General features: G+C 48.8%; 1 protein-coding gene across 2 annotated transcripts in view; it reads right to left on the bottom strand.

Annotated features, from left to right (window-relative positions):
- The window catches only part of INSYN1 (inhibitory synaptic factor 1), a 54,999-nt gene extending 47,837 nt beyond the window's left edge, over window positions 1-7,162 (bottom strand). For both annotated transcript variants that reach the window (XM_036736003.1, XM_036736002.1), the window contains exon 1: window positions 6,890-7,162. In XM_036736003.1, the coding sequence (XP_036591898.1) occupies window positions 6,890-7,063 (174 nt within the window). In that variant the 5' untranslated portion in view covers window positions 7,064-7,162. The remainder of the gene's footprint in view (window positions 1-6,889) is intronic.
- Between the last annotated feature and the right edge of the window lie 7,036 nt (window positions 7,163-14,198).

Raw genomic sequence — 14,198 nt, forward strand, 5'->3', positions numbered from 1 at the left:
TCCCTCTCTCATTAGTCAGCTCTTGCTGCTAGTTTGCTTTCCTCATGGAGCTTCTTAAACACCTGGAAATCAATCTCTGTTCTTCCCTGTTCCCTGGACTCACTCTTTGGACCAGGGACCCTAAAATGAGGCCTGATGTCAAGGTGTGCATTGGCAAAGTGGCTTTGGGAAGCCCTTCCTCTGGAGCTGACCTCAGACATGGGTGGATTAGACGGACATCAACATGTGAGCTAATAGGGTATAAAGAAAGTAAGTACCCCACACCCCTCCTGAATGTCCATCATTAGGGCTTTGGTTTGCTACAATTTCCAGAAGGCCCCATTAAAATGTAACTCTCTTGTCGGAAAGCCATAAGCCAGCACCAGGCTTCCTGGTCAAGCCCTCTTGGCTCCTGACAAAGCACATTACCCTCTGGCCTCTGTCTAGGTTTCCACTTCCCCATCTTTGTCCACACGCTCTGTTCATGGAATGTTTGCGTTCTCTCCTTCGCCAGCTGAATTCTAACTCAGTCTTTAAAACCTAATTTTCAGCAGCCAGATCGAATGACTTGATGTTCTCAGTTCATGACATCCCATCTCCTTCCTTCTACCATCCCTGGGATGCTCCTTCTCACAGCCTGTGACACGTGGACATTTTGGATCCTCCCAACAGTTAAGCTTCCCTCACAAACAATTACTTTGTATACTATTTTTGCTTATGTGTGCATACATTGTTGCATACATTGTCTCCTCTCTATCCCCAGCAGAACCTAAGCTCCTTGAGGGCAGGCACCATTTTCATTTCTGCTTTTGTATCTCTGGGGCGCCAGCACTAACACAGTGCCGGCACATAATAAATGTTTGGTAAATTCAACTGAATCAGAAATCTCATGTCCTTTAGAAAGTCTTCTCTCCTCCTCTGGTCAACATTTTCCCCTTCAGATCTCACAGAGAATATTGCTTTATATCACTGATTATGTGGTACTGGTTTTTTTTTCTAACCAGACTTGTGATTTCATGGGTGTAGGATACTTCCAGTGAGTAGCTTCCCCTACTAGGGCAGGTCAGCACCTTATAAACCTCAGAGAGTTGTTTAGGGCCCTGAGGGACTTCCGCAGGGTCACACAGCTGATCTGTGTCAGAGGCAGGACCTGAACCCAGGTCTTCCTATGGATAGAGTGCTGGACCTGGAGTCAGGAAGACCTGAGCTCCAATCCACAACCTCTGTTTGCCTCAATTTCCTCATCTGAAAATGGGGATAATAATGGCACCTACTTCTCAGGGTTGTGAAGATCAAATAATAATTTTAAAGCACCTAGCACAACGCCTGACCCATAGTAAGCACTCAATAAATGTTAGTTGTTGCTGTTGACTTAGCCTCCGTGTCATGTTCCCTCACTTTTGTTACTATACATAGAAGTTATGTGCCCATAGGTCTTATCCCTCTATTCGACTTTGAGCTCCATGAGGGCAGGGACCTTGTCTAATCTAAACCCTGTCTTTTCCTATGAGCCTAGGATAGTTCTCTGTACTGAGAAGACTCTTTTGCCAAGTTCATTGGATGGAACAGAATCTGATCAGCTCAATGTCACCCTGGAGTACCACGGATTAGTGGGAAGAACAGTGGACAGGTTTCTGCTTTAGACTCTGCCATTTATTCTCATGTGACTTAATGACCCCTCTTTGGTCCTCAGTTTCCCCACCTTTCAAGTCCAGATTGGGCTGCAGTGATTTCTGGAGTCCCTTCTAGCTCTAGCAAGGAATCATGGTATAACATGCTTTGCAAACCTTATAATACTATATAAATGCTAGCTATTGTGATGATCTTTAATTCTTGAGACTAAGACCCAGGCTCAGCTCAGGGCTGTGAATGATCCCAGGTGGACCCATGTGGTTACTGGTCATTCCTGAGAGCCTTGGGGCCTGGTAGGGAGGATGGAAGGGAATGGAGGGAAAAGATGCCTTCAGGGAGAGAAAATTACCAGATCACTTGACACCAATATGCCATCTTTTGGATTTGAATTTGAGAAACACCAGATCAGATCTGTTTCCCTCAACATTGCCCCAGAGACTCTGTAGAGAGCTCTGTAGAGCTCTCCCTTCTTTCTGCCCCTGTTGGGTTGTGTGGGGGCTACGTTCTTTTTCATTTCTTTCTTTCTTTCTCCTAATGGCAGAGGGTAGGGGCAGAGGCAGAGATGTTCCATATTTCCACCCACACCACTGATACAGTCTGGGGCCCAGAACCCTATGCAGCGAAGCAGAATATAGAGGAAACCACTTGTTTCCCAGAGCCTACTAATCTCCCCAGTCACCTGGAGCATGATGACCAGGTCATTATTACCCAACTTAGGCCCAAAGGCAAAGAAGCTTGATGGCTGGGATGGCTTGAAGGAATGGGCTTGATAGAACTCTAGGAGGAGGGCAACACAAATGAAACTGATCTGTCACCAAGACATAGACTAATAGAACAGCAAGGAACCTCAGGGGCCATGTGGTCCAACCCATACCTGAACACTAATTCCCCCTACAAGATACATGACAAATGGTCACTCAGTCAACCCATCCCACTAATGGATAGCTCTAATGGTTAGACAATTTTCCCTATATCAAGTCCAAATTTTCTTCTCTGGAATTTCAACCCACTCTTTCATTGACAGTGAGCGTGCACTTCTAATTCTACTAGTGCTGAACGGACCCAATCCTTCCTCTCCATGACATCTCCACAAATACTTGAATGTCTTCTCTTCTCCACACCAAACATCCTCAGTTCCTTTGGTCAATTCTACTTGGTCATATCTCTAGTCTACTGACCATACTAATTATCCTCCTCTGGACACACTAGTTTGTTAATGTCCTTCCTACAGTTTGGGGTCCAGAACTGACTACAATCCTCTAGATGTGGTCCAACCAAGGCAGAGGATAAGAGACGATCACTTTAGTCCTGGCTTGGATTTTCTTAAGGAAGCCTAAGATCACAATATCTTTTTTGGGGGTGGGGTCCTATAGCACCTTGATTCATACTGCCCTTGCAATATCTTTTCTCTCCAACCCTTTTGTCACAGGAACTGTTGTCTAGCCATGCCTTGTTTTCCCATCCCTCCTCGCTAGGGGTCTTCAAACAAAGGAAGGAAAAAAAGCATTTATTAAACACCTACCACATGCCAAGCACTGTGCTAAGTATTTTACAGATACCTCATTTGATCCTCAAAATGATCCTGGGAGGTAGGTGTTATTATCATCCCCATTTTGCAGATGGGGAAAATGAGGAAGGCAGAGTTTAAGTGACTTACTCAGGGTCACAGAACTAGTAAGTGTCTGAGACTGGATTTAAACCCAGGTCTTCCTGACTCAAGGTCCAGTGTTCTGTGCTTTGCACCAACTAGCTACCTCCACAGGGTGAATCAATGCTTGTGACGTATAATATAAAAAGATTTTTGCTTAAGAATGAACTGGATGCCTCCGAGGTGACTTCCAACACCAAAGTCATCTGATTCTGTGACCCTATACTTGAGAGATTCCTGACCTTGGTTCTGTGGGTCTGGAAGAAAGAGAGAACCATATGAGACACCCTGGGTCCTCTTCTTTCTCTATACTGGCTGGGTAATCTCATCAGCTTCCATGGTTTCGATGGCCATCTCTATGCAGATGCCTCTCAGATCTACACATCCATCCTTCATCACTCACTTGAGTTTCCTACTGGACATCTCCACCTCAATATTCCAATGAGGATCTCAAACTCATCATGTCCAGAACAGAATTCATTATCTTTCCCTCTCAACCCACCATTCCTCCTTACTTCTCTATCTCTGTAAAGGGCACTGGCATCCTCTGTGCCTAGATTTGTAACCCAGAAATCATACATGACTCTTTACTCTCCCTCATTGTCACTTCAAAAGCTCAGTGTTATCCTGACTTGTCACTACACTCACCCTATATATCCAATCTGTGGCCAAATCTTCTTGCCTCTGTCTTTACAACATCTCTCATTAATGGTCCCTTCTCTTTGATACTGCCACTACTCTGGTACAGGCCCTTATCACCTTCACAACTTGCCCCCTTCCCATCTTTCCAGTCTTGCTAATGCTTTATTCTCTCCATATAGTTTACAATCTAGCAACACCAGCCTTTTTGAGGCTCTTGTTCATACTTCATGTGGTACTCTTTGCCTTTTTACTGGCTATCTCCATGCCCAACATGCTCACCCTCCTCTTTTCTGTCTCCTGCCTTCTTTCAAGATTCAGCTTAAATCACACCACCTGTTGGAGGCGTTCCCCACTGCTGACACCTTCCCTCTGAGATTGCCAACTACTACTCTACAGACTACTTGTGTATAACAATATACAAGTTGTTGTTCAGTTGTTTCAGTAGTGTCATGTCTGACTCTTCCTGACCCCTTTTGGGGTTTTCTTGGCAAAAATACTGGAGCAGTTTACCATTTCCTTCTCCAGTTCACTTTCCAGATGAGGAAACTGAGGCAAACAGGGTTAAATGACTTGCCTAGGGTCACACAGCTAGTAAATATCTGAGACTGGATATGCACTCAGGCCTTCCTGACTCCAGGCCCATTGCTTTTCCCACTGTACCCCTTGTGTTTGCATAGCTGTTTTATGTCATTGTCATTAGAATGTCAGCTCCTTGAGGGCAGGGGCCATTTAAAAAAATTTTCTGTGTAGCCCCAGCCCTTAGCATAGTGCCTGGCACATAGTATGTGCTTCAGCCAACAGATCATATCCCTTCTATGTAATTAGTTGCTGAACTCTGTCAATTCCACTTCCTCAACATCTCTCATCTTCTTCCTCTTCTCTCCATTTATACCCAAGCCACCCAGTTCAGGTCATCATCACATGTCATCTGGCCCATTGCAACATCTCCTAAATGGTATCTCTGCATTCAGCCTCTCACCCTCTTCAATCCAATCTCCACACAGCTGCCAAACTAATATTCCTAAAGCACAAGTTAAAGGAGAAAATTTTAGGGCCAAAGGCAAAGGTGCCCTGGCTTGATTCCACGGAGCCAACTCCCCAGGAAGCTGACATGGGTGCACCACCAAGTCTAATGCCCACAGCTATATTCTCCATTTCATCTTTTTGAAGTTTTCATCTAAGCAATCCATGCCCTGGTGCCCATCTCTCTCCTTCCTTAGAAAGTGGTGGTGCTTTCCTTTTTCTAGTTCTGGTCTGTGGGACTGACAGGCCTAGGAAGCTACAGAAAGGACTGCCAGGACCCATCATTCTAGCTCAATTGATGTGTCCCCCCAACCCCTCCGGGACCCTGCTTACATGGAGTCTACATTTGCTTAAAACCCACCTGGCCCTGCAGAAATGTCGCTCTGGGGGCAAATCCAGCTAACTACCAGGAACTAATAGCAGGGAAGGGGGTGGGGATCATGAATTTTGGGCTTCAATGCTACCCAAGGGTGTGGGGTGGTGCAGGGCCAAGGACAGATGCACTTTGTTTCTATCGAGATGTTGGGAGTAGAAATTAAACCAGACTTTACTTCACTATACACACACACACACACACACACACACACACACACACACACACACACAATCTCTTGGTTCTCTCTGTTCTGCAAAGGTATCCACATGCTCCACTCCAGGCAATCCTTTGCCCTTCAAGTCAGTTCTTCTGCCTGCCTCCTGCCTCCCCCTTCTTTATCTCTCTACACCTCTGGTCCCAGAAGCACTGAAGATGGGGGAGAGGGAGGGTTCAACACACATATCATACCAAGATACAGTTCTGTCTGGGCATTTTGCCCTGGGGCAGTTCCTACCAAGGGGATAGTCAGCAAGGATGCCCTGCTTCACACTCCTAAGGGCTGTCCCAATTGGCCATGTACTCATCAGTCTAAATAAGACCCACAAACCTCCTCAGACTCCATCCTGGAGGAGGGAAGGCATGGCTCATGTTCTGGGAAGGAGTAAATTGACTCTTCCAGGGTCTTACATATCCCTAAAGTGGGGTTTCCTTTGTTCACAGAATGGATACTCCTGAGCCCTATCAGTAAGGCACTGTCAGCCACAATGAGAGCCAAAAGGAACCTTATAGGTCATTTATTCCACCCCTCCCCCATTTGAAAAATGGGAAACTGAGGCCCAGAGGGAAAGTCACTTGCACAAAGTTGTATGGATAATAAATGGTAGAGCTGAGATTCAAACTCAATTCCCTCATTCTAAATCTAATGCTTTTTCCTTTCCACCTTACAAGAACTAAACCATATTTCTGGTATTATGAGTGGAGCATATCAAATCATCAACTTTTTTGGCATGATGCCTCCTGTGATCAATGGCACACATGTGTAAGACACTGACTAGGTATGAGGGTGAAGGATAGGTCAGTCTGTGGCTTTGGGGACATTGGATGGTCAGTCTGGAGCCAAGCAACAGTTTCTTCTCTCTATTTGAATATAATCAATTCATTGCATGAATCAAGTTGTAATCTTGGCCTCATAGGCGCTGGGTTGTAACCACTGGTCAGTGGGGTCCTGAAAGAGTTAACTTGTCATGCCGATGTTAATGCAAGATTGCTTCCTCTGAGATCAGGCTAATGGGACATGGGTAAAATTGCCATGAGCAGCTCTTTTAGGATTCAGGATTCTCTGAAAAGAAGAGTCCACTTCCCTCTCCCCTTCTTCCCACCCCACCCCAGGAATGAAGGCTTTTTTTGAGAAAGAAGACTTGGCAGAAGACATTTATGCTAATTGTGGCTTAGAAGCCACCTCTGTCAAAATTTATAACAATATGCACAGTCTCTCTTTGTATCGAGTTAAACAGAAGAGCAAAAAGAAATTAAACAAAAAAAAATGTTGAGATGACTTTCCTGATGAGAACCCCTTCCCCCTACCTTGGCCCTTGGGCCCTCTCCAGCCTAGGCCCCAGACATGCTCTCCCCCGACCCCCCATCCTTACCTCTCTCAGCTCTTTGGCCACCTCCTTGAGCTCCTGCAGGATGCCCTCCAGCTGCCCGATGACCATTTTCATTCGCCTTCGGATTCGTTCTCTCTCACCACCACCACTGCCACCACCACCACCACTGGGGTTGTCACTGGCCTGCCCGTGGTCCTGGGCACTCCGGATGTTCATGCTTCACCACACTGCCACAGGCCTGTCCATGCTGCTCTACCTGGGCCTCACGCTGCCACTGCCTCCTTGGAGCCCCTCTCAGCCAGGGAGATCTCCACATCTTAACGGCACCCCCCCCAGCTGCCCCAGCCCCAGCCCACTCCCACCTGATCTCAGCCCCAGCTCCCTCTGCTCTCTCCTTTTCCTCCCTTGGTCTGGAGACTGTTCACCTGATGGGGCAGAGACTCCTAGAGGGAGGGGAATGAGGGCAGGAGACTGATCAGTAGGAACAGAGTCCAGTGGAGAGGGGGGGCAAAAGAAGGGGTTAAAAGTTTCAGCTTTGCAGTCCTCAAGTCCTCCTGAGAGTTAAAACAGAACTAGAACCCTGGTGCCAGGGCTTGGGGATGTGTATGTCTCTGGATGGATTCTGTTGTCCACTTGCTGAAGTGGTACTCCCCCCTCCCTGGTTTGGATGGATGGCTGCCAGAGATGGTTGCTGGGGGATAGAAGGGAACGGGTCGTCCCCTGTGATGTCCTTGGGGCCTGTGATGTATGGGAGGGGGTGACAACCAACAGCCCCCCAAACTCCTAGTCTGTCCTAGATAGAGAGTGGAAGACGGGGAGGCACAGAATGTCAGGAGAGAGGGTTCCAGATGCAGCAGGGCCTACCCTTCATTCCCCACACTGTTCTTAACAAGTAGGGTTTTCCAGAGGAGGGCAGAGATGTGGGTTGCTCTGGAGCAAAAGAGGAGATCTCTTTGCACCAGGGCAAAAAATAGGCAGGAGTTCTGTGGGCTTCCTGAAACTCCTCTTTTCCTCAACCTGTCCCCTCTGCTTGTTTGGCTTGGAAGGGGAGGGGAGAAAGATTGGGGAAAGGGTAGAGAACTCTAAAGCAAGAGGACAGCAGGAGAGGAGACCCAATGCTTCATGGGCTCAGAGGAAGAAGCTGGAGGGGGACACCCTATTGCACCCCCCATCTAGGCCTGGGCCTGAGGAAGGTCCCCCTCAATTTTCAAATAGGCTGTTCTCCACCCTCCCTGCACGATGAGCTTCCCCCTCCCAAATTCCTTTTCTAGTAGACTCTCCCCACCTTTTAGGCCCTCTTTCCTCGGGTGGGCGGGGGAGGAGATCTCAAAGAGTACAGCCCTAACTCAAGGCCTGTCCCAACTCCCCTCCCCCCAGGACTCACCAACCAGGTCGGGGCGGCGCCAGAGCTGCCCTCAAAGTCAGGGCACGGGATGGGCCAGAGCTGCCCTCAAAGTCAGGGCACGGGATGGGCCCGGGGCCCACTTCTGGACTCTGGCTGGAGGATTGGGGGATGGGGATGGGAGAGGGAGGTCGAGGCTCCCTAGCTAGGGTGAGTGTTCAAAGCGAGAGGAGCTGCCCGGAGGAGTCCCCGAGTTTCTCTAAGCAGTGGACAACAACTGGCGCAGCTGGAAGGGGGAGGGGACGAAGAATTCCGTTCTCCAAGAAAGGAGAGAAAAAAACAAACAAAAATACCCCAGCTTTCAAATCCGGTCTAGGGCTGGGAATGAGTCTCCCGGCCCCTGCCTTTCAAGGCCCGGGAAAAACAAATCCCTTCAACGATCATCCCCTGCCCCAAACTGGAGCACTGGGTCCGGACATAGACTCAGGCGCTGGCAGCAGAGGGAGAAGGAGCGCGGGGCAAGCCGCGGGGCTGCTGGTGCCCGCAGGGAGTCAGCGGGAACGCGGACCGCGGCGCGGGGCCGGGGCGCGAGGCCACAGGTGACCCGGACATTTCCGGCAGGGAACGGCAGGGGCGGCGGGGCCGGCGGGAAGCCCCGCAAGCGGCAGGCCAGTCCCGGGCGGAGGAGAGCCAAAGTCAGCAGGGAGAGAGCCTCTGGCGCTGCGCGGGATCCCAAATCCAACAGAGGAGTGGGCAGCTGCCTGGATCAGGCGAGGCCAGCTCCGGAAGCTTGCTCCGGGACCATCGGCCAACAGCCGCGGTGGGCGATCGGGGTCGCTCCCTGCGCCGTGGTGGGGCCGGGGCGCTGGGGGTCGCCACTGTGTCCCATCCCCCTTCGAATCAGGCTGCACCGCGCCACACAGCTCCTTGGTACCAGGGGAGCGCCGGTTTCGTGTCCTCTTCCTCCCGGGGGCCGTCCGCGTCCTCCTCCTCCCGCCTGGCTCAGCGGGCTGCGGGGCGCGGGTGGGGGCGGGGAGGGGGTGGGAGCGAGCCTGGACCGGGGCGGAGGTGGGGGTGGGGGGACGCACCCCGGCGCGAGCACACACGGCACACACAAACACACACTCAGCACACACACACAGAGCATACACAGCACACACACACACACACTCAACACATACACAGATCACAAACACGCGCGCACCCGAACACGCGCGCGCGGACACACACACACACACACACACACACACACACACACACACACACAGAGCGCCCTGAGCTGCGCTGCTCCCGGGGCCCCCGAAAGCAGCCCAACGGAGGAGGGAGCCCCGCTGGGGCTCGGTGGTCTTCCCTTGGGGTTTTAACTCCTCAACACCCTTTGGCTGTCAGCAGAGCCGAGCTGGGCAGCTCTGGATGCCTGGGTTCCCAGCCCATCCGCAAGGGAAGCCAGCCATGGGGCTGCGGGAACGAGAACTCGCTCCTCCTTCCACAGGAACGGCGTGCAGTGCCTTTCCAAATCCAGAGAAGGAAAAGAGGAGGAGGAGGAGGATGGGGGGAGCAGAATGGGTCCTCTCCAGGCACCTCGGGGCCTCTTGGTCCGCGGGCCGCTATCTTCCCTGTCCCCTGATTCTGGGGGGACGGGCACGGATCCGCGGTGCCAGGGAGCCGGCTTGGCAGGCGGGCGGGCGGCTCTGCCTCCTGCTAGACTGGCGGCGCTGGGCGATGGCTCAGCTAAAGGCAGCCCAGCCTCTCTGCACTGTCAGAGAAGGGGGCCGGGCCGAGCGGAGCGGGGAGCCTTTAAAGCGACACACACTGCTTCTGACCCCCGGTTTCCTCCCCACCAGGCGGCCAGCGGGTGGGAGCAAGGGAGGATTCTTGGCCCTTGTAGCCAATCCGATAAAATGATCGGAGAAGTATTTTTTAATGAATTCTAATGGGTACATTTGTTCTCTCTCTTGCAGGTAACTGTCTGAATTTTAACTGGGGCCTTTTGGAGATTCTGCCAAAGCAAGGAACCGTCAATGGTGGAATTTTACATGTGGTAGTAAGGTGGTAGGGGGTTTTGCATAAGCGTATTCCTCACGCTGCCCACAATCACACCAACTTGGAAGCAACATCCAGATGTCACAATACCTGACAGCTAGGATAACTTGCTACAGTAGGAATTGGTAACCACTTCAAGAGGTGTGGGGATATAGACTGAAACTTTCCGAAGTACTGTATTATATTCCTTTAATTTATGGAGGGCCACGGTGGCCTTCTGGATAGAGAGGTGGCCATCGTGCTAGGAAGGCCTGGATTATTTAGTCCTCCCCTCTGTCGGATACCGACCAGTAAGAACTAGGAGTTTCTCTCTCTGTCTCTCTCTTTGTCTCTGTCTCTGTCTCTCTCTCTCTCACTCTCTCTCTCTCTCTCTCTCTCTCTCTCTCTCTCTCTCTGTGCGTGTGTGATGGACCCTTCTTGAAGTCTGGTGAAGCCAATGGACCCCTTCTCAGAATAATGTTTTTAAATGCATAAGATGAACCACATAGGATTATGAGGGAACCTATTATAGTATAATGCAGTTATTAAAATATTTAAAACACAAGGTCACTGTGCTTTAACTTCTGGTTAAGGACTCCTGTAGATTAAGACTATAAGTTGACAAAAGGTGCCAACCTCCATTAGCAAAAGGAGTTTCCTCATCTGTGAATTCCCTATCTCAATGAAGTCCCAGGTCAAGTCCCTAGTTTATTTTATTTATCAAATTATTTATAGGTATTTAATATACACGAATTGAAGGCTATGTCTACAGTGTCCTGGAAGCTCCATTCAGGCAGCCCCTGCCCAGTGCCCTCTACACATTGGGCATTTCATCAGTTTTAGACTATTTCTTTTTTTCTTTTCTTGTCTTTTTTTTTTTTTTGGTGTGTGTCCCCAGTCTCTAGCACAGTACCTGGCACATAGAAGGCATGAAATAAACACTTGTTGAAGCAAATTGGGGCAGGCCAGAGCAAGGGGGAATGACTTTCATTTCATCAAAAGTTTATCCTTAGTGATCCAGTCTAGCTAATTCCAGAGGCTTCTCATTAGAAGATGTAGAAGAAACAAGTCCTATATCCTGCACCCTCAGAACCCTTTCTTGGTGTTGTTCTGATAAATCTCTTTTTTATTTTCATGGCTCATCTTGCAAGTCACCTCTTCTATGAGGCCTCCCTTGATCTCTCCTGCTGTTAATACATTCTTCTACTTCAATTCACCTCATATTATATATACACTTCTCAATGTATTAAGAACCCCTGCTTAGACCATCTTTAAGATTCCTTCAAACTTAAAACCTCATGATCTTATGATTTGCTCACTGCGCTGCTTCTATCCTTCTGTGGAAGTTCTTATTCAGGAAAATTAACCCCAAATTCAATGTCTTTTCTCCCCATTAATACAAAGGATTGGAGTCTTCCCTTAAGAGGCACATTCTATATTTGCCCATGGGCTGGCAAAGCACTAGAATTGTTCCTTAATTTACTCTCCCTGGCACTTGGGTTGGCCTATTCGAAGTACCCAAGGCTGTTAGCTGTCAGGATGATGGAGGGACTTTAGAGTCTGTAAGATGATTGATTTAGAGCTAGCTGGGACATTTGAGGCCATTTCACCCAACCCCTTCATTTTACAGATGAGCAAATTCATGCCCATGGAGGTTAGGTGACTTGTCCAAGGTCACACAGGTAATGTAATGTCAGAGGTGGAATTTGAACCCAGTGTCTTCAATTCCCCAATTAGTGCTCTTTCCATGGTACCTCCAGATACTAATCCCTAGTCCAAAACCAGGGAAGGGCTCTGTGTTGAATAGTTCTTAAGGCCTCTATATCTCCAGGCTGCACTTCTATCTGTTGCCTCCCCTTTCTGTTACGGAGAACTAGATGATTATCTGACTTCCATAATGTCAAGACTATGATGAGCAGTTGTTCAGTCATTCTGTGATCCCATTTGAGGTTTCCTTGGCAAAGATACTGGAGTGGTTTGCCATTTACTTCAATTCATTTTGCAGATGAGGAAACTCAGGCAAACAGGATGAAGTGACTTGCTCAGGGTCACACAGTAAGTGTCTGAGGCCAGATTTGAACTCTGGAAGAGGAGTCTTCCTAACTCCAGGCCAGGTGCTCTATGCACTATGGTGCCACCTAGCGTCCATGACAAGGAGAGCAGCTGGCTAATTGTTAACTTGGAAGGCAGGGAGCTTCTTGCCCAGAGGATTTTAGGATTGTTAGATATAGGACCAGATAGAGGACCAGAATCCCTTAAGAAGGCACCTTAGAGGAGCAGCTAGATGGCACGGTGAGTAGAGCACCAGCCTGGAGTCAGGAGTTCAAATTCGGCCTCAGACACTTGACACACTTACTAGCTGTGTGACCTTGGGCAAGTCACTTAACCCCAATTGCCCTGCTTTCCCCCACTCCAAAAAAAGACAAAAAAGAGAAAAGGCACCTTAGACATCTTCAAGTTCAGTGCCCTCATTTTACAGTCGAGGGAACTGAATTCCAGAGAAGTGAAGTGACTGCCTCAGGTCACGTAGGCAGTAAGTGTCGGAGGCAGGATGAGAGAGAGATGACCTAGAACAGATCAGGGTAGGAGGAGGTGAGTCAGGAGGGTAACAGAAAGCCTGGGGTGAGGTTAAATGGTGGCTAAAGGGAAGTAGGGACCAAAGAGAAGATGCCTATAAAGGAAGTTGGGGAGAAGAATGAAGGAGGAAGGATACTTTATGTTTTTAAGAAAGGAAGGAGGGAGGTGGAACAGGAGAGCCCTAAGGTCTAACCCTGAGCTGTACTTCCATTCCCTTAATACGATAAGTCAACACGCAAGCACAGACTCATTTATTTTGGCTAAAAGGCGGGCAGGGAAGTACATAAAGGGCTCTCTGTGCTCCACCAGCCATCAATTCCAAACCCCTGTCTCAAAGGAGGGAAGCTGCCTTCTATGGTCATATCAGCTCATTCTGCTAGGAGGTGCCCGGAGGTCACCTAATGCACCCCTCTGATTCAAGGCAGACTAATGAAACTCATTTCAGTCAGCCCAAAGGCAACTGAAACATGAGAATAAGGAGGAAGGTGAAGGGTCTAGAAATCATGTCATACGATGGCTACTTGAAAAGAACAAACTGGCTCCCATCTGGATAGCTCTTTCCTGTGCGGAAGGCAGTGCCAGGAAGGATCAGGCAGTGCCTGGAACCTGGTAAGTACTGGTCATGCTTGTTCAGACATGTCTTGTCTTGGAAGGTGTGGCGAATCATGGGAACAGAGACGTCATACCGAGAAGGATCTTTGAGATCACCTAGTCCAATCTCTTTACAGGTGAGGAAACTGAAGCCCAGACTTTTGATGTGATTTGGGCATGGTCATGCAGGCAGTAAGGGACTGAGCTGGGATTTGAACTTGGCTCCTTTGACTCCATGTTTGACCATTTTCACTCAGGCAGCTAGGTGGTGAATGCATCAGATAGAGTTCTGGGCCTGCAGTCAGGAAGACCCGAGTTTAAATTTGGCCTCAGATACTTAAAAGCTGTGTGACTCTGGGCAAGTCACTTTACTTCTCTCTGCCTCAATTTCCTCATCTTTAAAATGCAGATAATAATAACACCTCCCTCTGTGAGGATCAAATAAGATATATTTTTTAAAACACTTAGAATAGTGCTGGGCACACAGTAGGTGATTAATAAAAACGACTCTTTCCTTCCTTTCTATGACAAACTGAAGTGACTTGCTCCAATCAGTGAGGGTCTCAGCTAAGACTTGATCTGGATCCCAGAATTGTAGGTTTTTAATTTTGGAAGGGACTTTGGAGATTTAACCCAATGCTTTATTTTACAGATGAGGTCCATTTTACTGAGATCCAGGGAGGTGAAGCAATCAGTGTTCCTAAGGTTATACAACCCTGAGTCCAGGATCAGTATTTCATAGGACCATAGAATTGGAAAGGAATTTGAAAGGATTGGAAAGGCCTTTGGAAGGTATCTAGCCCAACTTGCCTTTTCTAG

The sequence above is a fragment of the Trichosurus vulpecula genome, chromosome 8, assembly GCF_011100635.1.
Source record: "Trichosurus vulpecula isolate mTriVul1 chromosome 8, mTriVul1.pri, whole genome shotgun sequence".
Lineage (NCBI taxonomy): Eukaryota > Metazoa > Chordata > Mammalia > Diprotodontia > Phalangeridae > Trichosurus > Trichosurus vulpecula.